This window comes from Bos indicus, chromosome 26 (assembly GCF_029378745.1).
Source record: "Bos indicus isolate NIAB-ARS_2022 breed Sahiwal x Tharparkar chromosome 26, NIAB-ARS_B.indTharparkar_mat_pri_1.0, whole genome shotgun sequence".
Classification (NCBI taxonomy): Eukaryota; Metazoa; Chordata; class Mammalia; order Artiodactyla; family Bovidae; genus Bos; species Bos indicus.
Window position 1 is genome coordinate 36,827,203 of NC_091785.1, and position 25,462 is coordinate 36,852,664.

General features: G+C 42.3%; 1 protein-coding gene across 4 annotated transcripts in view; it reads right to left on the reverse strand.

The window, feature by feature from the left end:
* SHTN1 (shootin 1) overlaps window positions 1-24,597 on the reverse strand; it is a 109,603-nt gene extending 85,006 nt beyond the window's left edge. For 2 of the 4 annotated variants that reach the window (XM_070780916.1, XM_070780915.1), the window contains exons 1-2: window positions 24,125-24,596; window positions 6,517-6,569 (exon numbers count right to left, since the gene is read on the reverse strand). In XM_070780916.1, coding sequence (XP_070637017.1) covers window positions 6,517-6,569; window positions 24,125-24,182 — 111 coding nt within the window. In that variant the 5' untranslated portion in view covers window positions 24,183-24,596. Of the gene's footprint in view, window positions 1-6,516; window positions 6,570-24,124 lie in introns of all 4 variants that reach the window. The other 2 variants (XM_070780914.1, XM_019953100.2) reach the window with 2 other exon arrangements.
* Window positions 24,598-25,462: the final 865 nt, after the last annotated feature.

A 25,462-nucleotide genomic window follows, 5' to 3' on the forward strand; every position in this document is an offset into this window, starting at 1 on the left:
CTCTCTCCAGCTTGCGCAGCTGCACCAATTGCAGAAACTGCTTCTTTTTGTGTGAGAATTGCTCGTGAAGACTCTCCAATAGCAACAGATGTTCTTGGGCCCACATCACTTAATGATGATGCTCAACGATTCTCTGCAGCTCAAGGCTGGGGGAGAACCCAGCAGCACCAGTGCTGGCTGGCTGAAGCAAGCTGGGTAACATTACATCTATTCTAGAGTCTCTATTCTGGCTCTTCATGAAGTGGCGAATTGGCCGGTGGTTAGCCTTGCTGGTTTTGAAAGCTCTTAATATTAGAAGCCCTAGCTGTTTTCCAGAACTCTTCCTTGAGGCTCATCCAGGCAGCTCGGATGAGCTTACCTGGTAAGCTTACCTGGCTTCGGAAACTACACCAGCATTTCAAAGCACTGACTGGAAGGCTGACTTATAGAGGAAAGTCTTTCCAGGGTGAACTGGCGCTCCCTTCTCCCCTACCAAAATGGGCAGCTCTGTTCTTTCTGCCTCACATATCATCCAACTCCAGTTTATACTAAGATGTCTGCTCACTGGGGCTCAGCAGAAGTATAGATAACTGATTCAGACACTAAGATATCTTTATATTTTGCTGTGTATGTTTTATGCAAGAAAACCTCTGGTGTTCTGAACTGTGTCTAACTTCCACTAACACAAACATTAATTTTTATCTCCATGATGCACAGATTTAACCAAGGGTTGTGAGCCTGTAGAAACACCAATTTGGAGCCCAAGAAGTGCACATGTGCACTGCCTACACAGAACAGAGCAGACGATCTGGACAAAGACTACTACCTTACAGTTGACTGAATTAGACGTCTAAGCAGGTATCTACTGTCACCACTGAAAGCCTTTATTTCCTTCCTCCAAGTACTGAACAAATTATTCATACAGGCACTGTGTTAAGCAGGAAAAAAATACAGTGAGAAACATATCAGGCAAAGTGCTCTCATAAAACTTATGCTCAACCAAGAAAGATCAACAATCAAACAAGCAATTTATAACAACACTTGCTATAATTAGAGAAATACTGCACTAGAGGAACACCCAGCAGAGGCTACAACATTGAGTCTGAAGAGGTCTCAACCCTACACCATTTTTTACTTATTTTTCTTGAACTTCATCCCTTTTTTGTCGTTACAATATTTACAAGTTTAAACAGGCAGAGCATTCGAATTGTGCATATCTACCTGTGTTAGTATCTTTGGTGATGCAGTTCAAAAACCATCAAATCATTTTTAATAAAAATCAACAATTCTATTGTTCTACCTCTGTAAGTCTGGCTAGAACTCAGCTGAGCTTATCTTTCAAGAACACAGTAAATTAAATCATTCCCACTAGGACGGAATTCTTTTCACTCTCTTTCTCTTGTGCTGGTGTTCTTTCTTCAATTCAAACTTCTTTCCCTCCAATTTTCACAGGCAATAAAGTAGTAGCTGTCCCCTAAAGCTGTCTTACAGCATTCTCCAAATTCTAGGTATTGTGTGTTAGATGGAAACACATGTCATCAGAACAGAGATCCTTGCTCTTTGTTTCTGGATAGATTGCTGTTAATAAGAGACTCATTTTCACTTTCAAACTGCTAAGTAATTACTTTTTCTCTGGCACGACCACTTGCCACTCTGTTCTAAAGAAACTGCATGTATGTGAATGTATTATGCATGAACAGTTAGCATAATGGGTGCATATCTTGCTCTTTAGAGTGGCTTCTTTATTGATTTCTTAAAAATAAAATACTTTGGGACCTTCACCTCTGAAATTTACACAAGATGAAGAAATTTTTACAATAGACAACTGAGCCAAGATGCAAACAGTATCATCTATCTTGCTTCTTGAAACCTAAGTCTTGGAAAGTGTCTGTCTCATTCTCTTTTCATTCATTGTTCCTGGCAAGCTGACAGAACCGCCTGATGCAGGGTTACAGTAGCTCACCCAAACGACTTCTAATCAGCCACTTAAACATTTATTCATTTCAAAACTCGATCTCAGAACATAGTATTAAACATAAATACTTACTGTTCAAAGGCAGACATTCTTCTATTCTACAGATTTCTTTCTTTTTATGCACACTCCACACACACCCCCACCACCCTGAGAAATGTGAAAGCTATTCCATTAAAAGCTCAAAGAAGCTTTGCCCCCACCCCCCGCCACCTCCGTATATAGGAAAAAACCACAAAGGACTATGACAAAGATTCTGAATGAGTCATAAAGGATGCCCTTCAATTGTAGAAGCATGACTAACACATTTAAATATGATAACTGCTTCACGAGCAGAGTGAAACTTCATTTGGTTGGCTTCAAAATATATATATTTTTCTTTTACCCCCAAAATAATTTGAAAGGGTTATTGAAATCAATGTGATAGGCCTTCCCAGTTTCTAACATATTGTTAATAATGCTACTTAGGCAAAAAATAGTGCAAAGTAACCTTTCCATCATCTCCCACCTTTAATGATGTCTTTAAAAAAAAAAAAAAAACACTAATCCAACGCATACAACTTACCTGTGCCCTATATAAGATTTTGATAATGAATTTTGGTTGATAAGATGTGATAAGTACATAAGAAATAGGTGTTTCATTACAAAGAAGCAACAATCTTGCTTGTGAGAGGGAGAAGACTTTGATAAAAACAATTTAAGTGATATTTAAGCCAAGCATTAAAAGATAATAAGGGTTTGTTGCTTGGAATTGGGTAGGAATCTTGTCTCTGTTCTTTTTCCCATCCTACCCCAAATTCTAAGCGTTCATGGATATGAACGCTTTGCGTCATGAACGTTCATGGATGTGCGTTCATGTTCTAAGCACAATTCATCACAGTCATTTGTCAACTTGCCTGTATCCCTCATTAGAGTGGTTTTATACTTAAGAGTGGGATATTCGCACATTTTTCTTTACATCCCCGTGCTCAAAAGGCATTCAGCAAAAAACTTTCCTTTCAATACAAGGTTTCCTCATCAACTCAGATCCTGATTCCATCCTCAAAAAAGTTGATAAAAACCACAAAATGATTGTGTTACACTGTTCTTAAGAAGGGAGAACTGCAAAGGGAAAGACCGTTAAGACACTGGCCCACCCTCCCAAATCTCCTACTCTGACCCTTGCACTTCACTGTGTCAGAATCTACACACACGCACGCACAGGCAGGTACACATGTGCAGACACACACAGAAACACACACATGTGAGAATTTTTCTAATGTAATATTGATTTGACATTTAACTTGCAGTTTTCAAATACAAACCAATATATGGTGAAGAAGAACGATCCAGAAAAGTATTGAATCTGATCATTTCTGGTGGAAAATTTCTGAGCTTACAATAAAAAATAAAGAATAAAACCAAGACTTTTGCGGGAAAAGTCAATTAGCTCCCCTAAGTTTACCTGCTTCAAAATGAGTATTTGGAGTCAGGATACCTATGTCTGAATCTAGACTCTGTTAAGCCCTGAAAAGGAGGTTGTAAAAGTGCTACTCGCTCAGTAATGTCTGACTCTTTGTGACCCCATGGACTGTAGCCCTCTGTCCATGGGATTCTCCCGGGCAAGAATACTGGAGTAGGTTGCCATTCCCTTCTCCAGGGAATCTTCCCGACCCAAGGACCGAATCTGTGTCTCCTGCATTGCAGGTAGATTCTTTACCTTCCACACCACCAGGGAAGCCATGCTGAGCCCTGAGGTCCTGATTTCTGTGAAACAAAGCTGGCACAGGGTTGTTGGGCACATCAGATAAGGAAGATAAGGGGATGTACATGACCTGCAGTAGCTTCTTAAAAAAACAGTCTCTTCAGCAACTGCCTGTTCTGAGGAAATTCACATCCCACCACCTGTCTCAACAGAGGAGATTCCAAACAGGATATAAAAAGATGTACCCAAAGGAATCACACCCCGTGTCTCTTCCCACCGATAAGGTTCGTGACCAGACAACACAGATGGTTAAACTTAATGTGGACACAAGGAAGGAAAAAACTTGCTGTTTATTTTTCTATTCCCTTCCATGTCTGCAAAATTTGCCCACACTGAATTAACTATGGCAAAAGGAGTCTTACTTTAGACTCCTATCCTTGACAAATTTAACTGAACTTGTTTGGGGTCACGAAGTAATAGCTATGAATATCTGCTGATGTGGACTGCACAAAGCTCACACAGCCAGGCAGAAGAAAGTGCTTTGCCAGAGAAAATGGTGCTCTCCATTTACCACCTCCAGAACTAAAGCTGCTTTTACTCATTCTGTGCTGTATAAAAAGGCTTTTATTATAGGCTTCCCTCCTTTGTCATACAGCCCCCTTTGGGGGACAAATCTGCAGTAATAAGCCTGCTAGTCTTTTAACACAAGATAAACAAGAGTGTGGTAAACTTAAAGCCATCCTATTTTGTTTTACCCGACCACACAGCATTCCATATCGCTTTCATGTCTTTTCTTCCCATTTCTGTTAATAGTTATTTTTAAAGAATGAGTATAGGAGCAGGTCAATAGAGATGTTACAAAACTTTCTGGACATACTCTGTGTAGAGAAACATGTAAACAGGTAAAAGGCCAAGTTAATTTTTAATCCTTCTTTTGCCAAATGCATTTACCTGCTGTTCACTTGTATTACAGATGGTTCACTTAAAAACTCACTGCAGAAAGTGGCTCGCAGTTAAACAACCTTCATCATCACTAATAACAGATGTTTATAGAATGTCTACTATTTTTAGGGCAATGCTAGGTGTACAAATAAGCAAGGATTAAAGAAGGATAAGAAAAAATACAAAAAAAATTTGTTCCTCTTATGTTATTCATGTTCTCCTAGATCCTTCTTTCTCTGTCATATGGAGACATGTTTACTTTCCCTAGTACTATTTTCTATGTAAATCAAAGAGTTCTCCTGAATTAACTCTTCCTACTTGATTTGCTCTTTCACTCTTGAACCAGAAACATCTATGGAGGAGACTCAATTGCTAAGTCTTGGCTCTTTCTCCCCGAGCTGGAATATGGTTGGGTATCTTAAGGAACGAGGCTCAAGCTATCTGGCTTAAGCATCACCCATCGGCTTTGCTTGAAATTATGGGGCATCAGGGACCCAGGATCTACGCACACACTCCCCACCTGTTGGCAGACTTGGGACATTTGTGGTTTTGTTGTCTAATAATTGAGAACCAGAAAACCTGTCAAACTTTCTTCTGTGACCTTCTTTCCATATTAGATGCATGTACCAGCCGTCTTCTATCACAGATATTCTCATTACCCACCCACCATTTCCTGTACTGCCTAGTAAAAGGAAGGGAAGATACTTAAAATTTTATAGAACACCAAAGGTTTATTTACAAATGAGCAAAGGGGCAAGAAATCTGAGTGAAAAATAACGATCTAAAAATCCATCATAATGGGCTTTGAACTAGAGTACTTACCATTAATACTACCACACCAACATCTATATAGGTGGCAAATTAATATGAGTAAAAAGTTAAATGTTAAGAGCTTAATATTAAAAGTCGATTCTTAAGAGCTCAATAAATACCCCCCAAATATGCCACAATTTATTATTTTACCCCTCCAAAATATTTAGCTGTCTGCCAATTTTCATTACATCTCTTACTCTGAAATTTTCAAGACAAGGTTGAATAATTTGCAGCAATGATGAGCACCTTCTTTAATAACCACAAAGAACCTGTTTTATTAATTTTCCACCTTGGATGTTATGCTTTGAAATATTTGGTCTATCAAACAAATTTCTAAAAATAGAAATTTTAAATTTCTAAAATAAACTTCATTTATATCTAAATAACAATAATGGACAGCTCTCTGTCTCTCTCCTCCTTTTCATTCTCTACTTAGTCCCTGTACTTCTTAAAACTTAGCTTTCCCTTCTATTTGTCCCTTCCCTAAACTTATAAAGAAAAGAAGACATATGTTAAAAAAACACTCTTGAATCTTAAATGGGTATGTTCAGAGACATAAACGTAAGTAGAATTCAATTATTTAACAATTAAAAAATAAAACTGCCAGAGCCTAGGAAAATATTCACTGGCTCCACCATCTTCACATTGGGTGTTTTTCAATTTCCAAAATATTATTCACATATTTAGAGGAAGCAAACGTACAAAGGGTTTATGGAGACATTTGAGCTAAACGCCAATGGAATGATTCCAAAGAGTGCCCTCCAGATCTAAGATGCTTAAACCCCAAAGGTAAATGTCTCAGGCCTTCAATGCCATCACTAGAATCACAATCTGACTGTTGGAAAAAGTACACTTCTTGGGGGCCTGAGTTCCTTGGCCTGGTGCCTTGCTGCACATTTAGCCGCGTAGTTAATCTCCCAGAGCAGCGCCCACTGTGGCATGCCTGCTATTCTTTACCATCTGGAGCCTGGAGTTGATATTAGCCTGAACCACACATGCAGGAGAAAAGAAATTTTAAAAAAACAACTCTCATTCGCATTTAACTGAAATTGGTGGCAGAACAATGCACCATGCTGTCTAGGCTTTTTACACATGTAAGAGAGGAAAGAAAGAGTAAAATACAAACCTTCTCCTTTGTCTTCTGGTTCTCTGCTCTAAGGTCTTCATATTCACCTATCGCTAAAAGAAAAACAGGAAAGAAATGTCACAATGCTATCAAAAGTTGACTGTGGGAAAACCTGGGAACCCAACCACTGTCTATTAACAGATTGGGGGTGGGGTGGAGAAGAGGCTACAGAAGATGGGCTCCTGCTTTAAAGAAAAAGGAAGATAAAGAGACCAGAGCAGATGTGAGTCCCCTGAGCCAAATTTCAGTTCTCCTAGGTCATTAGGAAGACTTATGAGCCATAAATGCCGATGACAAGCCACTTCTCATCTCTGATGTTCAGCAATTCTGAAAGGAGACAGGTGGGTGTTCCCCGAAGTTCCTTCCAGCATGATCAGGCTGCGGTACTGTAATCAGAGGTGTATTTTTGAAAACTGGCCTCCAGAAAATGAACTCAGTGTCACATATCTGCTCTACCCACAGACGAAAGTTTATGCTATGAGCATTCAGCTAAGAACAACTATTTTCAGGCACTGCAAGATCATCAACCACTAAGCTATGACCAGATCCTAGCCAGATTCATTTCTCTAAGTTGCAAGAATATGGGAGTTGTTTGCAAATATATCCAACTATGTGAGGAAAGTAGCAGTTTTCTACTTAAAATCCTCTACTGCCAGAAAAATGATCATAACCCCCGCATTCAACTTTTAGCCAAAGCACCATTTTTAGATATCCTCACAGTTGAGAATGTGATGTTCAGAGTTTATGGTGGGAAGAAAGAGAATGATCTAGGATTAATGATGGAGCAGAATGTCTAAGGTGGGCCCAGGAGAATTGCTGTCTACTCCCAGACCAGCACCATTTTGACCGGTATGAGAGAGCCAGGCAATAACCAAGCTTGGATTTTTATAATTTGACATTTAAAAAATTTAATTGGTATTTATCTTCAAAAGCTCAGTTTTGGTCTTCCTGGTGGCTGAGTGGTAAAGAATCTGTCTGCCAATGCAGGGGACACAGGTTCAATCCCTGGTCCTGGAGGATCCCACGTGCCATGGAGCAACAAAGCCCGTGAGCCACAACTACTGAGCCTGCGCTCTACAGCCTGGGATCCGCAACTACTGAAGCCCATGTGTCCAGAGCCTGTGCTCTGCAAAGAGAAGCCACTGCAATGAGAAGCCAATGCATGGCAACTAGAGAACAGCCCCAGCTCCCTGCAGCTAGAAGAAAAGCCCACACAGCAATGAAGATCCAGCACAGCCAAAAATAAATAAAAGTAATTAATTAATTAAAAAGTTCAGCTTTTCTTTAAAAAAAAAAAAAAAAGACAAAGCTCTCTATATCTATGAAGAACCTGAAGGCAGAAATAAAAAAATCTGAAACCTGTAGTTTTAAGGACATTCCAAATAATCTGGTCATTAATGCTAGAGTGTATGATTCTAACCACTGGAGCAGACACCCGAAAAACAATTCATATAGTAAAGTACATGCTGTTTCTTTCAACAGCAATCTGAAGGGTAGTTACTATGATGGCAGGACTGAAATCTTAAAATCCAATTCAAATAAACAAATATTTATGGGATTATATCATCAATGCCCAGAAGTATTAGCAACACTTCATCTAAATATGAACTAACAGACAATTTTTATCACAGCCACACCCAAAAAGAATCTTCGAAAATTAGCCCATAGATAGCTTAATGCATACATGTAAAGATATACCCCTTTTAAAAACAGTTTCAACAGAAAAGATTTGATTAATCACACACTGAAGCTCACCAGCTCCTTATCAGCCACCATCATACAAACCAAACCAATGAGTATGAACTAAATTGTCCTCGGGTCTGAAAATTCAATAAAATGTCCTGTCCCTCCTTTTTTAACAAAAAGAAACAAGAACTAAGAGACTCTAAGACTAAGAACTAAGATTCTAAGAACTAAGAGATTCTATCCACTTACATCACTGGGTAGTCTATGGTCATGGTCTCAAATCTTATTACTACTTCTAATATTGTTTCAAAAAAGAAGTAAATATTTTAGTGAGAGACTTTGCTTCAGTTTACTTAACATTCAAAAGTATTCTTAGATAAAGTTGAAAAATCAAAACTGGTTTACCGCTCTATTCTTGATGACCTACATTACAGATATACAAAAAAAGCAGTAAAGGATTATAAAACCATGATCTCACATTGACCTTAAGAAATTTTTTTTCCTGTTTAAAACATTAGATAATGGCTTTGAAGGCCTTTTCAAAAAAACTGATAACTGTTCTTCCATTCCACTGCCAATAGAGTCCAGACTCCCAATTACTGGGTCTTTATGAAAAGCATTAATTATGAACCCTTCACCTATCATATCTTAATGGAAACCACAGAAAATATGTTTTCCAAGACTGAATACAATTAAAAAAAAGAAACCAGGTACCTGCCCAGGGGTAGAAAAAGTATGGGAAGAATTCAACCATTTAGTAGTGGGAAGGGGCACCTGGGGAATAGGACATAGAAACATTTACTCATATACTTCTATTTCTTTGAAATTAAAAAACCAAGCTCACTGCCTTACCAACAGTCACATATACATACATCATAGTGAATACATATGTAACCCCATTTTTAGCAAAACTTGCAAACACTAAACTTGTAGTGACCTATGTTATTCAGCTACTTCTTTTTTGGCAATGCCAAAGTGTCACAGAGTAAGCCTTATCATTTCATACCTGGCTCACAGTTTCAAAAACTTTTACCATGAATTGCACAACTCAAGTGATTTGATGAGAGAAATCTTCCAAATGCTGAATTAATCAACAAAAAAGAAGAAATTATTTGACCAACTCTTTCACGGGAAAGATACCTGCAGCTTGGGAAGACGTCATCCCTTAAAGTATATTTCACTGTAAAGTCACATCACAGCAATTTAAAAGTGCAGCCCAAGCATTTCACTTATCCACGGGCATTGGACAAATTGGTTATTCTGAGTCTCAGATTCCTCATCTGGAATATAGGAATAACACTTGTACATCTCTCATAGTACTGTTATTAAGAGTAGGTTGACTAATATGTAAGATACAAGGACGCTTAGGCATAGTAAATGTTCAACTGTTGCGACTTCCCTGGAGGTCTAGTAGCTAAGACTCCATGCTCCCAAGGCAGGAGGTCCAGGTTTGATCCCTGCTCAGGGAACTAGATTCCACGTGCCACAACTGAGCATTCACATGCCTTAACTAAAGGACCCCATTTGTCACAAGTAAGATCAAAGATCCTGAGTTTTTGTTAAAATGATTACTATTACATCAAGGTATGTCAATCCTTACACAAGGTATGAGATCAGGCTGCTCCCTAACACCCTTCAGTCTCAGGCTAACTTCTGTCATACGTGGCCTGAAAGATGGCAAAAATCTCTGAAATGCTAAGTACTATTACCCTCCACCAAATAAAAGGAGAAGAGAGCGGGGCTAAAGATCAATTGTAGTTTGTGTAGTAAAAAGCAGAAGGTGCCAAAGAAGTGTAGGCATGTCTGAAGCTGTACTTTTCAATCCTGGCTGCACGTTAGAATCACCTGAGGCACTTTTAAATCCCACAGCTGCCTAATTCCCTCTCCACTCCCCCCTAACCCAAGATTCTGATTTAACTAGGTGGACCTTGGACAGCCATATTTTTTTATGAGAAGCAAGCACCCCAGGTGATTTTAATGTGCAGCCAAAGAAGAGACTCACTACATAGGAGAACGGAATGGAAGAAAAAGGAAGATGTGGAGAAAACAAGGAGAATATCAGGCAAAGCACGTGTTTCAAGAATCATGCTGGTTTTCTATTTTCTAACCCCCTAAAGCCAAGAAAGGGAATTTTCTTTCCAAGCTGCAGACCATGCCATAGCCATCCCAGGAAGCAGCTGAGGAGACTTAGTTGTTTGAGAAACACGACAACTAAAGTCATAATTACAGGCCAATAACACCTCTGGCTAGGATGAACAACAATCAGTTTGCCTGGACCTTTTCCAGTTCTAGCATTTTAGAGTCCAGTGCGCCTCTCAGTCCCAGGAAGCTTAACCACCCCATCCTGGCCTTAGCTCCAGATCAGTATTTCCAACCACTACAAAAGACCTGCACTGTCAAATCTGGTAGCCACTGGCCACATGTGGCTACTTACATTTAAGTTAACTAAAATAAAATTTTAAATTCAGCTCTCCAGCTGCTCAATAGGTACACGTGGCTAGTGGCTACCACTGTGGACAGTGAACACAGAACACTTCCATCCCAGCTGGAAGTTCTACTGGACAGTATTTCTGGACATCTCTGCCCAGATACCTTACAAGCACCTCAAATGCAACATGTTAGAAAGGGAACTTATCAATTAAATTTTGCCCAACCACCCTACTTCCTGTATGCATGACCATCATCTACCTAGTTCTAAAGCTAGTATCACAGAATCAAGGGAATCATCGCCTTGATTCCCCACCTCCCCCTCACCACTAAAGGATCTTCACACTACTCAGATTTCAAAATGTCTCTCCAATCTGCCCTTCCTCTGTAGTCAGTGCTTCTTTTGAACTGTGCTGCTGGAGAAGACTCTTGAAGAGTCCCTTCGACAGCAAGGAGATCAAACAAGTCAATCCTAAAGGAAATCAGCCCTGAATATTCATTGGAAGAACTGACGCTGAAGCTGCTCCAATATTTTGGCCACCTGATGTGAAGAGCCTATGCACTGGAAAGGACCCTGCTGCTGGGAAAGACTGAAGGCAGGAGAGGGGGATGGCAGAGGATGAGATGGTTGGATGGCATCACCAACTCAACGGACATGAGCTTGAGCAAACTTTAGGAGATGGGAAAGGGCAGGGAAGCCTGGTGTGCTGCAGACCATGGGGTCACAATGAGTCAGACACGACTTAGTGACTGACAACAACTCCTCCTCTAGCCTCTAGTTTCCCTGTATACGAAGTTCATTCTTTACAAAATAGATAGCATTATAACAGAGCAATCTGGTTATTTCCTTCTCTTGTTTAAAAGCCACCAAAGATGTTAGCATCACATCTGGGAACCCCACTCCCCTCTCCTCTCTCCATTCAGCGAGAGACCTGAATCTCATTCAGAGACCACAACTCACTCCCATCACCCCCAAAGCTCCAACACTTGCCTAAACCCTCTAAGACCTTTCAGACGCTGGTGTCTTTACAAATATTTCCCCCTCTGTCTATAAGGTCTTCCCTTCCCCATCTTCCGCACATCCTCCTTTTCAATGCAGTTCAACTGTCATTTCTTCTAAGAAACTCTCCCCATATACCATGGGCAAAAATCAGCATTTATAGTGACTTCCCAGGTGGCTCAGATGGTAAAGAATCTGCTTGCAATGCAAGAGACCCAGGTTTGACCCCTGGATTGGAAAGATCCCCTGGAGAAGGGCATACCAATCCACTCCAGTATTCTTGCCTGGAGAATCCCATGGACAGAGGAGCCTGGCAGGCTATAGTTCACAGGGTCGCACAGAGTCAGACACAGCTGAGTGACTAACACTGTAATTTTCACCAGTGTGTACTGTTCACATATCTCTACTGGAGCATCTACATGCAACATTAATAAGTTGTCTGAAAATAAATCTGTTTTCTTGCCTTTTCTCCCACTCAATTGCTGTAAACCTTACACTCAGCTGAATACTAAGCCAGAGTCCATGCCTATAATGAATGAATGGCTGGCTCATATAAATCTATGATGTAGAGCAATTAAGCCAAATATTAACATCCACTTTTTAAATGTGAAGATACAAATGCGTAGATAAGTCAAATCCCACGGTAAGAAATGGTGGAAGCAGAACCAGTGTGCTGATTCACAAAGCCATCCATGTAAAAACACTTCTGAGCATCACTGTGTGTGATGGGCACTGTGCTGGTGTGCTTACTTGCTCAGTTGTGTCCGACTCTTTGTGACCCCATGGACTGTGCCCGCCAGGCTCCACTGTCCATGGGATTCTCCAGGCAAGAATACTGGAGTGGATTGCCATTTCCTTCTCCAGGGGATCTTTCCAACCCAGGGATCGAAGCCAGGTCTCCCCCATTGAAGGTGGATTCTTTACCATCTGAGCCACCAGGGAAGCCCAAGCACTAGACAAGAAATAATCCTCTGGGGTGAAGACTGTGTCTTTATCCATCCATTGTGCCCTCTTCTAGCACAATGCCTGACATATAGAAGGCACTTGATAAGTGAGTGAGTGCAAGTCACTCAGTTGTGTCTGACTCTTTGCGACCCTATGGACTATACAGTCCATGGAATTCTCCAGGCCAGAATACTGGAGTGGGTAGCCTTTCCCTTCTCCAGGTGATCTTCCCAACCCAGGGATCAAACCTAGGTCTCCCAAATTGCAGGCAGATTCTTTACCAGCTGAGCCACAAGGGAAGCCCAAGAATAGTGGAGTGGGTAGCCTATCCCTTCTCCAGTGGCTTCCCAACCCAGGAATCGAACCAGGGTCTCCTGAACTGCAGGCGGATTCTTCACCACCTGAGCTATCAGGCACTTGATAAATGTGTGCTAAATTCAGGAAGAAGGCAGAACGGACCTAGGTCTTTACATGAACAACTTATGCAAGAGCACATACTTTCCTCCCCAAACTAAAAGGGCCTCTTACCTCATATGTTACAACAAGGTACTTTAGAAAAATGAAGCTTTAAAAAGCCATCAAATATAACCAAAACAAACAAAAAAAAAAAAACACTGCCTCATGAGATCATCTAATACATATTCTCATCTGTTGAGTCTGCATCTCTGAAACCCACGGAGCCTTGAAACATCTCTTACTAATGGGGTATAAGGACATGAGTCATAAGAGATAATGTTCAATTAGGACATTATTCCCTTCTCCACACATCCCAATAGGTCCTGCTCTTAAAGGCAGAATAGAAAGAGAAGTCATTTATACCTCAGTTGTTAATGAAAGCATTAGAAGAGCCAGGGAAAACACTGCTGGAAAGCCTAATCAAACACAAAGGTGAGACATTTCGTATCTGAAAAGAAGTTACGACAAACCTGAAATTCAATCTTTACCTGATAGAACACACAGTACAGCACTGACGATTTAATGATGCTTAAGACGTCATCTCAACAAACTATATTAAGGACTTCAAGTTAACCAAAAGGAAGGAAGGAAACTAGGTAACTTTAAAACACATTTATTAGCCTGGTTTCTGGTCTGGCATTTAAGGAGCTTGTAAGCTGACACTGTGGTTCTCACAACAACAACAAAAGCTGAACAAACAAAATCAACAACTCTTCTTAGATCCATGAGAGAACGGAAGACACTGGGCAAACTGCTACTCTAAAAATCAGAGATACACTCAGGTAGATACAGAGGATCACAACCTAGTGGAGAAGAAGCCAAGGTACAAAATCCCCTCCTGTGCCAAGCCAGGGGAAGAAAAATTAAACTCTTAACTGACAAACTGCTAGAGGTTCAGTTGCAACAAGTTTTGAAAGTTAAAAACTCCAGGTGAGGGGCAGGGTTAGGAAGCCCTGACGCTTTTATGAGTCCTACCTCCAGGAATGCTACCAGGACCTCACAGTCAATACTGAGGAAAATTCCCTACTGGTCTTGGCAGGGGACAAGAAAAGTATCCATGATGAAATACGCCCACAGCCTTCTGTTCTTCTTAACAAGGCCTTCCCTCAAGGGAAATTCTTTTATCAGAGCCTAACAGATTGAAGAGACTGTAATAACCACCTCCAACCCTTTGTAGTCTTGTCTTACTACCAGGGAAAACTAAAACTAGAAGCACTTATGAAAGTCACAGCCTAGGGCGTAGCTCACTGAAACACGGAGACCTATTCTAGGACTCCCCCCTTCCCCTACCTCACCACCGCGTGATTGTTTACAGCCGCTTTATTCATAACTGCCAGAACTCGGAAGCAAACATCATGCTCATCAACAAGTGAATGGAGAGACTGACAATGGTACACCCATACAATGGGGTATTATTCAGGGATAAAGAGAAACAAATGAGCTCTCAAGCACAAAAGACACATAGGAAGCCTACGTGCATATTGCTAAGTGGAAGAAGCCAATCAGAAAACGCAACATTCTGTACAATTTCAAATATATAACAAACGGAAAAAGCAAAACTGACGGAGTGATGGGTGGCTGCCAGGAGTTCCAGGGTAAAGTAAGAGAAATGAACAGGTAGGACAGAGAAAGTTTTTGGAGCAGTGAAATTATTCTGTTTGATAAATGTTATGATGGGTACATGTCATACCTTTGTCTAAACCCGCAGAATGTGCAACATAAAAAATAAACCCTAATGCAAACTAGGACTTTAGTTAATAATAATGTATCAATACTGGCTCATCAATTCTAAGAACTGTAGTACAGTTTTGTAGTACAATAATCTGTACTACACTAATATAAAATGATAATGATAGAAAAAAGTGGGGGAAGATGAGGGATTATGCGGGAATTCTCCGTACTTTCTGTTCCATCTTTCTACAATCTAAAACTGCTCCCCAAAGTCTTATTTAAAAAAAAAACAACAAATACATATACATATATGTGTGTATGTATGTATGTGTATCAGTCTCAGAATCATACCCTGAATTACATCATATAGGATCTGAGATAGAATCAAGTAACTAAAAGGATCCTAATATATTACTGTCCACTATATCATACAAAAATTTCAAAACTCATGATTTAATGTTTATAATACTTAGATAGTTCAATTTAAAAAAAAAATAAATGAAATAAAATGCTTAGCCAGCATGGGAAGCAGAGAAGACCAAAAGCAGTGTTCCTTCCACATTTTAAAGCGAATCTTGGCTGTCTTAGCAGCTCTGAATAAAATCTACAGCACAAGAAAGTTTAAAATACCCAGACTTTTGTGATTTAACAGTTGCACTCCTGAGAATTCTTCCTACAGCTGCACTTACAGCTATATGTGTACAAGGTGTGGGCATTACTGATTCTAATAAATTTGATTTTATAAACTTTAGATCCATAGCAAAACTGCCCATATAGTAGAGCTCCCGTATACCGTACACTCAGTTTCTCCTATTATTAACATCTTACATTATTGTGTTACTTTTCTTTCAATTAATGGACGAATACTGACACACTATTATGAACTACAGTCCACACCTTACTTCCTTAGTTCTTACCTAGCGTTCTACTTTTGCTCCAGGAGCATTCAGATGTCACACTATATTTAGTTGTTGTGTCTCCTTAGACACATCTTGCTGTTTGTTCAGTTGCTCAGTCATGTCCAACTCTTTGCAATCCCATGGACTGCAGCACACCAGACTTCCTTGACCCCTCCCAGAGTTTGCTCAAACTCATATCCATCGAGTATCTAGGCTGTGACGAATTTCACAGACTTTCCTTGTTTTCGATAATTTTGACAGTTTTGAGGAGCACTGATCAGATACTTTGTAGAATGTTCCTTAACATGGGATGTTGTCCTCATTAGACTTGGACTACAAGTTTTTAGGAGAGGATTACAGGTGAAGTGCCATTTTCATCAACTCTTACTAGAGGTACATATATACGATCCTGAGTGCATGCTTAGTCATGTTCAACTCTGTGAGCCCTTGGACTGCAGCCCGCCAGGCTCCTCTGTCCACGGGACTTCCCAGGCAAGAATACTGGAGTGGACTGCCATTTCCTCCTCCAGGGGATCTTCCTGAACCAGGGATCTAATCTGTGTCTCTTGCGTTTCCTGCACGAGAAGGTGGATTCTTTACCCCTGTGCCACCTGGAAACCCCCACACCCCCCCAAAAAAGACTCCTTTGGAGAATATAATAAAGACTCGGAAACAACGAGCTAGAAGGAGTAGCTAATTGTACTTTTCAGTCCACATGCTTTTTTTCTTCTGTAAGCATATGTTTACTCTTACATCTAACAACAACAACAACAAAGTAAGACTGATCTACCTAATTGCAGAGTTAAGATGGGAATACCAGACCACCTTTCCTGTCTCCTGAGAAATCTGTATGCAGGTCAAAAAGCAACAGTCAGAACCAGACATGGAACAATGGCCTGGTTCCAAATTGGGAAAGGAGTACGTCAGGGCTGTATACTGTCACCCTGCTTATTTAACTTATATGCAGAGTACACCATGCGAAACGCCGGACTGGATGAAGCACAAGGTGGAATCAAGATTGCCGGGAGAAATATCAATAACCTCAAATATGCAGATGACACCCCCGAAATGGCAGAAAGGAAAGAGGAACTTAAGAGCCTCTTAATGAAAGTGAAAGAGAAGAGTGAAAAAGCTGGCTTAAAACTCAACATTTAAAAAATGAAGATCATGGCATCTGGCCCCATCACTTTATGGCAAATGGATTGGGAAACAATGGAAACAATGACAGACTTTATTTTCTTGGGCTCCAAATCACCACAGATGGTGACTGCAGTCATGAAATCAAAAGACACTTGTTCCTTGGAAGAAAAGCTATGATCAACCTAGATAGCATATTAAAAAGCAAAGACATTACTTTGCCAACAAAGGTCCATCTAGTCAAAGCTATGGTTTTTCCAGTGGTCATGTATGGATGTGAGAGTTGGACCATAAAGAAAACTGAGCGGTGAAGAAATGACGCTTTTGAACTGTGGTGTTGGAGAAGACTCTTGAGAGTCCCTTGGACTGCAAGGAGATGAAACCAGTTCATCCTAAAGGAAATCAGTCCTGAATATTCATTGAAAGGACTGATGCTAAAGCTAAAACTCCAATACTTTTGCCACCTGATGCAAAGAACTAACTCATTGGAAAAGACTCTGATGCTGGGAAAGATTGAAGGCAGGAGGAGAAGGGGACAATAGAGGATGAGATGGTTGGATGGCATACTGACTCGATGGAAATGAGTTTGCACAATCTCCGGGAGTTAGTGATAGGGAAGCCTGGTGTGCTGCAGTCCATAGGGTCTCAAAGAGTTGGATGTGACTGAACAACTGAAGTGAACTGAACAGTGAAATTCTGACTAGACCATCTAGTTCTTCAGGCCATGCTGAATGTCCATCTCAAGACAAGTAACCCAACTGAGGTTTCTTCAGCAGTGGCTCAAAAACTTTAGGAAAATGCCTTTTCAATAAATACTCTGGTTTACAAAAAATCATATGGCCCACAAAGCCCAAAATATTTATCTCTGTCATTTATAGAAAAAGTCTGTTGACCCCTGATCTCTAGTATATTAGCTTAAAAAAATTTTTTTTTGTCTTATTCATACAGTGGATGAGCAATCTGTCTTAGGATTCTGGAGATCAGAAGTGCAAAATAGGTTTCACTGAGCTAAAAGCCACGTGTCAGCAGAGCTATGTTCCTTCTAGAAGCTCGAGGGGAAAATCCACCTCCTGGCCTTTTCCATTTTGTGGAGCCTGTTCACAGGCTTCCCAGTGGCTCAAATGGTAAAGAATCTGCCTGTCAAGGCACAAGACATAGGCAACGCAGTTCAATCCCTGGGTCAGGAAGATCCACTGGAGGAAGAAACGGCAACCCACCCCAGTATTCTTGCCTGGGAAATCTCATGGACAGAGGAGCCTGGTGGGCTACAGTCCATGGGGTCACAAAAAGTCGGACATGACTGAGCAACTGAGCACAATGCAAACAAATGAACTACAATTATATGCAACAATATTAATAAATACCATACACATAATGAGTAAAAGAAGACAGAAGCAAGTAATACATACTGTATGATTTCACTTCTGTAAATTTCAGAAACTTGCAAAACTTATCTTTGGTGGTATTGAATATCTTCGGTTAGAGGAAGCTGATGGTATTGAGGGGTTATGAGGGGCTTCTGGAAATGTTCTGATTTAAGTGTTGTTAGGCAATGGCACCCCACTCCAGTACTCTTGCCTGGAAAATCCCATGGATGGAGGAGCCTGGTAGGCTGCAGTCCATGGGCTCGCTAAGAGTCGGACACCACTGAGCGACTTCCCTTTCACTTTTCACTTTCATGCGCTAGAGAAGGAAATGGCAACCCACTCCAGTGTTCTTGCCTGGAGAACCCCAGGGACGGGGGAGCCTGGTGGGCTGCCGTCTATGGGGTTGCACAGAGTCGGACACAACTGAAGCGACTTAGCAGCAGCAGCAGCAGGAACATATTTGCTTTTTAAAAGTAATTCACTGAGATGCTCATTTATATTTTGCAGACTTTCCTCAATCTATGCTGCTGCTGCTGCTAAGTCGCTTCAGTCATGTCCGACTCTGTGCGACCCCATAGATGGAAGCCCACCAGGCTTCCCCATCCCTGGGATTCTCCAGGCAAGAACAATGGAGTGAGTTGCCATTTTCTTCTCCAATGCGTGAAAGTGAAAAGTAAAAGGGAAGTCGCTCAGTGGTGTCCGACTCTTAGCGACTCCATGGACTGCAGCCTACCAGGCTCCTCTGTCCATGGGATTTTCCAGGCAAGAGTACTGGAGTGGGGTGCCATTGCCTTCTCTGTCCTCAATCTATACTTTGTTGTAAAAGCAAAAAGTTTAAATATAAATCTTATAAAAATGTAATCAGATGAAGAAAAAAAAATTTACCAGCCTTTTCATAAACAACTCAGTAAGTACGTATATTCCCTGGCTCTTTCAGACACAGTTGGCCCCCGGACCACACTTAGAAAATAGTGGTATAAAGTCAAGTTTGCACTTGACACCAAGGCAACCAGTTAGTCCCAAACAGCTTTCTAGGGACTGACTTTGCATGGATCCAAGACTGACAATGCTTCGGCTTTGCACACTAATATGGTCATCGTAGTGGACAACAGCTTCAGTCCTTTTGTCAAAATACCGCTCTGGCTACTTTACAGCCTAGAAGCCAAAGGAACACTGGAAGAAGCCTCTTTTAATTACTATCTCAGCCTTAAGAATAAGCTTGACTCAATTTCCATCTGAACTTTTGAGCGCTGGCTCAATAATTTTGGAGAAAATGATACCAACTCTCAAGGTGAAAGGTTATCCTGCCTTAAAACCAATTATCTTGCCATTTAAAAGTGTTAGTCCAAGCCTAGCCCATAATTTTTATTTATTTGTTGGTGGCGGTCTTATGTTAGAACACCAGTTTTACTAAGTGGGAATCATTCTCTACAAAATTCCTCCACAAGGTCCAAATGACATGGCATTATGATGGTGACAGTTTACTGGACATCTGCTGTTTGTGTCTGCCCAGCCTGCATGCCCCTCTTCTGGTAGTGGCACATCATTCTATTTTGGACTATTCCAAACCTTTGGTCTTTGTGGAGGCTGCCAGTCAAGATGCCCCGCCCTTCCTTGGCCAGAGGATTTTAAATACACGACCCAAATGAGGCCACCAATTCTAGACTAGGAACTCCACGAGCAGGGACAAGATTTTTTGCATCTCTGATGCCTAGCACAGTGCCTGGCTATGAATATTCAATGCATGTGGGCTGAATGAAATACAAAGAAAATCATGTATCTTAAACAAATGCTGAGCTAAGTCTATCATTTCCCAGCAGAATTCTGGAAGGGGAGCAAATTGTAACATGTTTTGTAAGAAAAATGTCCACTTTAGTAAGCTTGGAAATAGTATCCCAAGTTGCCATTTCTCAGTGCATTAAAGATGTCAATCAGTCCAAAAAAAAAAAAAAAGCCCCCAAAAAGACAAAAGGAGAATTACCTCATTACCTCAACATCTGCTTGAACATAAGCAATCGCACACTGGCTAATTTTTTTTAAAGGGACATAATATAACTTTCTAGAAAGACATAATATAGCTAATTATACCATTCACTAGAAGAGAACATACAATGTTTTGAAGTAATTCAGAAGTGGGTGTGATTTATAAGACATAGAGCTTAGGGAATGGTAAGTATAAATTAGAGATTGTTCATATTATGACAGACTCCGTCATTACATTTCACAACTTTTGTCAAAAGCAACCTTATTCACCACACCACTAAAGGCTTCACATTAGGGAAGGCTGCTGTCAGCTCTGCCATTCACAGTGGATGGGAACTTTCTTTCTGAACACCCTCCTGAAGAATGGGTGCAAATTTTAGACTTAAAACACTAGGGAAGGAATGATATGATGAAACCTAAATGGTCAATCAACATGTAAAAACGATTTCAAACCTCACTAATAACCAGGTCAAACACGTTTTTTAAAGGTTTACCATTTTTGTTCATCAGATAGGCAAAAATTAAACAAACTGTCAAGATGTCAACAAAGACTACACTGGTCAGTGTTGACCAATGCGTTGGAAAATGGACACTGCTGTGGGGAATGTGAACGGGTACAGCCATTTGAGGTGGGCAAGGGGGCATTTCTGCAATGTCTAGCAAAACTTTATGTGTATACGCCCTCAAAGCCAACAAAAATCTATCTAAAAATCTAGAACAACAAACTGTTAATTGTACAAACTGATGTATATGATTATTTGATGAATGACTGTCTACTAGACATTAAACTTGTCTGTCTGGTTCACTATCTTCTCTCCCAGTGCCTAGCACATGGGCCTCACATGTGATAGGTACATGCTATTTGTCAAAGGAGTAAATGAATATGTTTACTCAGCATTAGAAAAAAAAGCCTTTAATCAATAATGGTTCTTGTTCACATTAACGAGAGATAGTGGAATTATTCACAGTGTTAACAGGCAGTGAACAGTACTGTTTATTTTCAAAAATAAATCACACACATCAGCTTACAAAACTGATCACAATATTGGTAAGAGTCCAAACACCTAGGTGCCTGTTTTTACACCTCAAATCCCTAGCTTCCCAACTCAGTTCTGTAGGTTCAACAGCAACAAAACACTCTTGAAACAAGTCAACTGCTATCGAAGTCTATGGTGGGGTGATGTTAGTCACTCAGTTCATGCCCAACTCTTTGTCCATTGACAAATAAACGCCCCCATTTTGAAATCTATAAAAATTACACTGTGGGCTGAAAAAGAAATCCCAGTACCTGTGTAACCAGACTCAATATGCTTAAAAAAAAATGTACTCTTTAAGAAACACAAATTTCAAAGTCCAGCTGTTCTACCCTCTTTGACATGCCCTATTTAAGAAATATATCCTCTAAAAGTACAATGCACAGATTTCCCAATATAATTGGAAAAAGAACCAGAAACTTAAGAATCATCCCTTTTCCTCAGCTCTCAAATCCAACACAGAGATAGAGATGTGTTCCAAAATCAAATATAAATAACTTGTGCATTATGTGGATTGGTAAATTACCCTTGAAATTATATATAGAATAAAAAGAAGTGAAATTTAAAATTTTAACATTATTTGAAAACTGACCATCCAACAAAAGATCTGATATCCATTGACAGATATCATCAATAATAAAAGTTTCAAGTCTAGAATATGAATTGAGACAAGCATGTTGGGGGTGCGCATACATGTTCAGTTGCTCAATCATTTCTGACTCTTTACAACTCTATGGTCTGTAGCATGCCAGGCTCCTCTGTCCATGGGATTTCCCAGGCAAGAATACTGGAAGGGGTTACAATTGCCTCCTCTGGGGGATCTTCTTGACCCAGGAATCGAACCCACATCTCCTGCATCTCCTACATTGCAGGTGGATTCTTTACCACTGAGCTACAAAGAACCCCTTATGTTGGTGGGGGTGGTATTATTAGCAATAAAATACTAACAAAATCCAGCCCTTCACTAAAACACTTGAGAAATTGCAGATAAAGGCATTGTGCCCACCCACTAGACTAATCAAGGATGGGAGCTGAAGGTACTAGGAAGGCAAAAGCCATTAACATGTATCCAGTACTTTCCAGATGCTGGATACCACAGAGAAACGTGTTGTGCCCATTTTGGAGAGGTTAAATAACTTCCCCAATGGAAACAGTGACAGACTTTACTTTCTTGGGCTCGAAAATCACTGCACATGGTGACTGCCACCATGAAATTAAAAGACGCTTGCTCCTTGGAAGAAAAGCTATGACCAACCTAGACAGCATATTAAAAAGCAGAGACATTACTTTGCCAACAAAGGTCCATCTAGTCAAAGCTGTTGCTTTTTCAGTAGTCATGTATGGATGTGAGAGTTGGACTATAAAGAAAGCTGAGTACTGAAGAATTGATGCTTTTGAACTGTAGTGTTGGAGAAGACTCTTGAGAGTCCCTTGGACTGCAAGGAGATCAAACCAGTTCCATCCTAAAGGAAATCAGTCCTGATACTCATTGAAAAGACTGATGCTGAAGCTCCAATACTTTGGAGCTGATGCAAAGAACTGACTCATTGGAAAAGATCCTGATGTTGGGAAAGATTGAACACAGGAGGAGAAGGAGACAACAGAAGATAAGATGGTTGGATGGCATCACCGACTCGATGGACATGAGTTTGAGCCAGCTCAGGGAGTTGGCAATGGACAGGGAAGCCTGGTGTGCTGCAGTCCATGGGTTCACAAAGAGTAGGACATGACTGAGTGACTGAACTGAACTGAAATAATTTCCCCAAGGTCACCCAGTTACTAAACAGTCATGATGAGATTTGTTTTCAGGAATGTGGACCCCAGAGGGATCCGTATACCCTATGAACAGGTTGTGATCTCAGGGAGCAACAGGTCTTAGTACTGGACAGATCTCATGACATCATCTGGTTTAGCTCTTGCCTGTAGTCAAGTAAGGCTTGATTAACCATAAGATCCATAAAAGAGAAGTGACTCTCCCAAGATCACAGAGTTGGTGAGTTGAGTCAACAGAAGTGAAAAAGCTGGGACTAAACACCAGGATTCACCACGGAGCAGGGCCCCTTCCACAATCCGGTCGTGTTAGCAAGTTATTCAGAAAAAAAAGTATGTTCCCACACATTTTTACTTCCTAAATCTGTATGGTTCCTCTCTTTCTTGACCTGTATTCTCAGGCCACCTTTGGTCAGGGACATAATCATTTTAAGTTGAAAAGGTGTTCGGTTCACATGCGATCTTAATTTGGCTTTGTTCAGACCGGTGGTGAAGCGATGAAAATGACTAAAACTGTTACTTACTAGGATACTAAAACAGTTCTGCATCTAATTACCCGGCAGTGTAGAAATGCAGGTTACAAGGCCTGGCTTTTCTGCGAACCAGAGCCAAGTCCTAAATCAAGAAGCCCTACACCATCAGGGTGCCGCCTCACTGGCGAATCCACTGCTAGAAATGGGAAGCGATAAAGCACACCACGGCCTGCAAATCCCAGCTGGGGAAGGAAAGAGGAACTAGGCCAAACCAGAATGAAAAGCTGGAGAAAGGCTGTCAAACCGCGCGGCAGGCCTCCCAGCGCCAATGTGCAAGGGTGGGGCCGCGGCCAGGGAGCCAGGCCAGCGGAGCTGCCCACACTGCGCCCTCTCCACGACAACCAGCCCCACTCGCCTCTCCCGCGTGGCACGGGAGGGGACCGTGGGACCGTGTCCGCGCCGAACCCCCGTCCCCTTCCCTAAACCCCCATCTCCAGCTAAAGCCACCAACGGGGAATTGCTTCCCGCACAGCCCGGCGCGACCCTCCGGGGCACAGACACGTTAACCCTCTGCCCCGGGGCTCGCCCAAGCGCGCGGGGCGCGGCGGACGCCTCTCCCCGGGGTGTCGGAGCTACTGGGGGTGACGGTGGCGGCCGCGACCCCTCCCGCCCAGCTTCCACCCGCTCCGCACCCGGTGCCCCAGCCGTCCCCGCCCACGGGCCGCGGCCGCCCGCACCTGGCGGCTACGCGCCCGCCTACCTTGTTCCTTCAGGCTGGAGATGAGCTGCAGCTGCTTCTCCTCTTCCGAGCTGTTCATTTTGGCAGGTGGGGCCGGGAATAAAAGGAAAGGAGGGAGAAGAGAGGGGGTGCAGCAGGGGTGTGGGGGTGGGGGGGAAGAAAAAAGCAAGATGCCGCTGGCGGGCGGCTTCGCTACCCGGAAGTTGGATTTGCTCCCGCTCCTCCTCCTCCTCCTCCTCCTCCTGCAGGCGCGGGGCGCGCGGGTGAGATCATCCCAGCGCACCTACTCCTCGGCCTCAGCGGCTTTACCTGCCGGCCGGCGGAGAGGCGGGGAGGGGGGCGGAGACAGGCCGGCAGCCCCGGGGGCAGCGGGGAAGGGTGGGGACGCCGGAGGCACCCTCGGTGACCACGGGACAGTCTACCGTGCTAGCCTGCGGCGGCCGCCGACGCGCTCGGCTTCCTCCGCCGCCCAGGCCGGCGCCGCAGGATGCGCGGGCGGGAGGGCGTGCGCGGGCCCTGCGTTGAGGTGGCACTGGCTGGTTCCTGCACCCCCCCGTCTCCGCCTGCACCCCACTTCTCCGCCTCCACCCTCCTTTTGGACCGCCACCCCCACCCTCGGCCAGGCGCGTGTTCTGGAGGAAGCCTGCCCTGGGTCTGCATCGTCTATGAGAAGCCCACTTTGAACGCTGTCAAAGGCCTTTCCCCACGAACTGCTGTTAATGCAGAGAGCGAGATGTTATGAGCTAATAAACACCCAGATTCTTCCCCAGTTGTTGCATAGAGGACCCTGGGGGTGGGGGCTCCGTGTGGATAAACCTAGGTTCCTGCCCTCTTCCCCCAGGGGCAGGCTCTGTGTTGTACGTTTGGCACTTTGCAAAGCGTACAGATATTGAAACAGACCAGACGGGTAAGGTACACAGTGAGCCAGGGAGGGCGTGGTAAATTAGTTAACTGCTCCTGGCTCCTGGGCTGGCTTCCTCCAGCTGCACTCGGTTTGAGAAATGGTCAAAACTGAGCCCTGCAGCCCACAGATCACCAGACCCTGCAAATCATGTGGTCTGTAGTGGAAAGATCTCTCCAGGGTAGAGGCCATTGCAGTCCGAATGCCTAAGGTCACACAGCTGCCTGACATCAGAGGCTGGTGACGTTTGACTACCTTCTGCTCTATTTGAACCCAGCTCTGGGTTCGAGCCTGACCAGAAGAGGGGCGGTAGGCCTGCCAGATTTCAAAATGGCTCTCCCCTACTCCCAGCAGCCAGTCCTTAGTCAAGTTTCCTGATCTCTTTGAACTTCATCTGAAAAAAAAAAGGGGGGGAATAATACGAATATCCACTCTCCCGGAAGAGTTGTTAAGTGTTC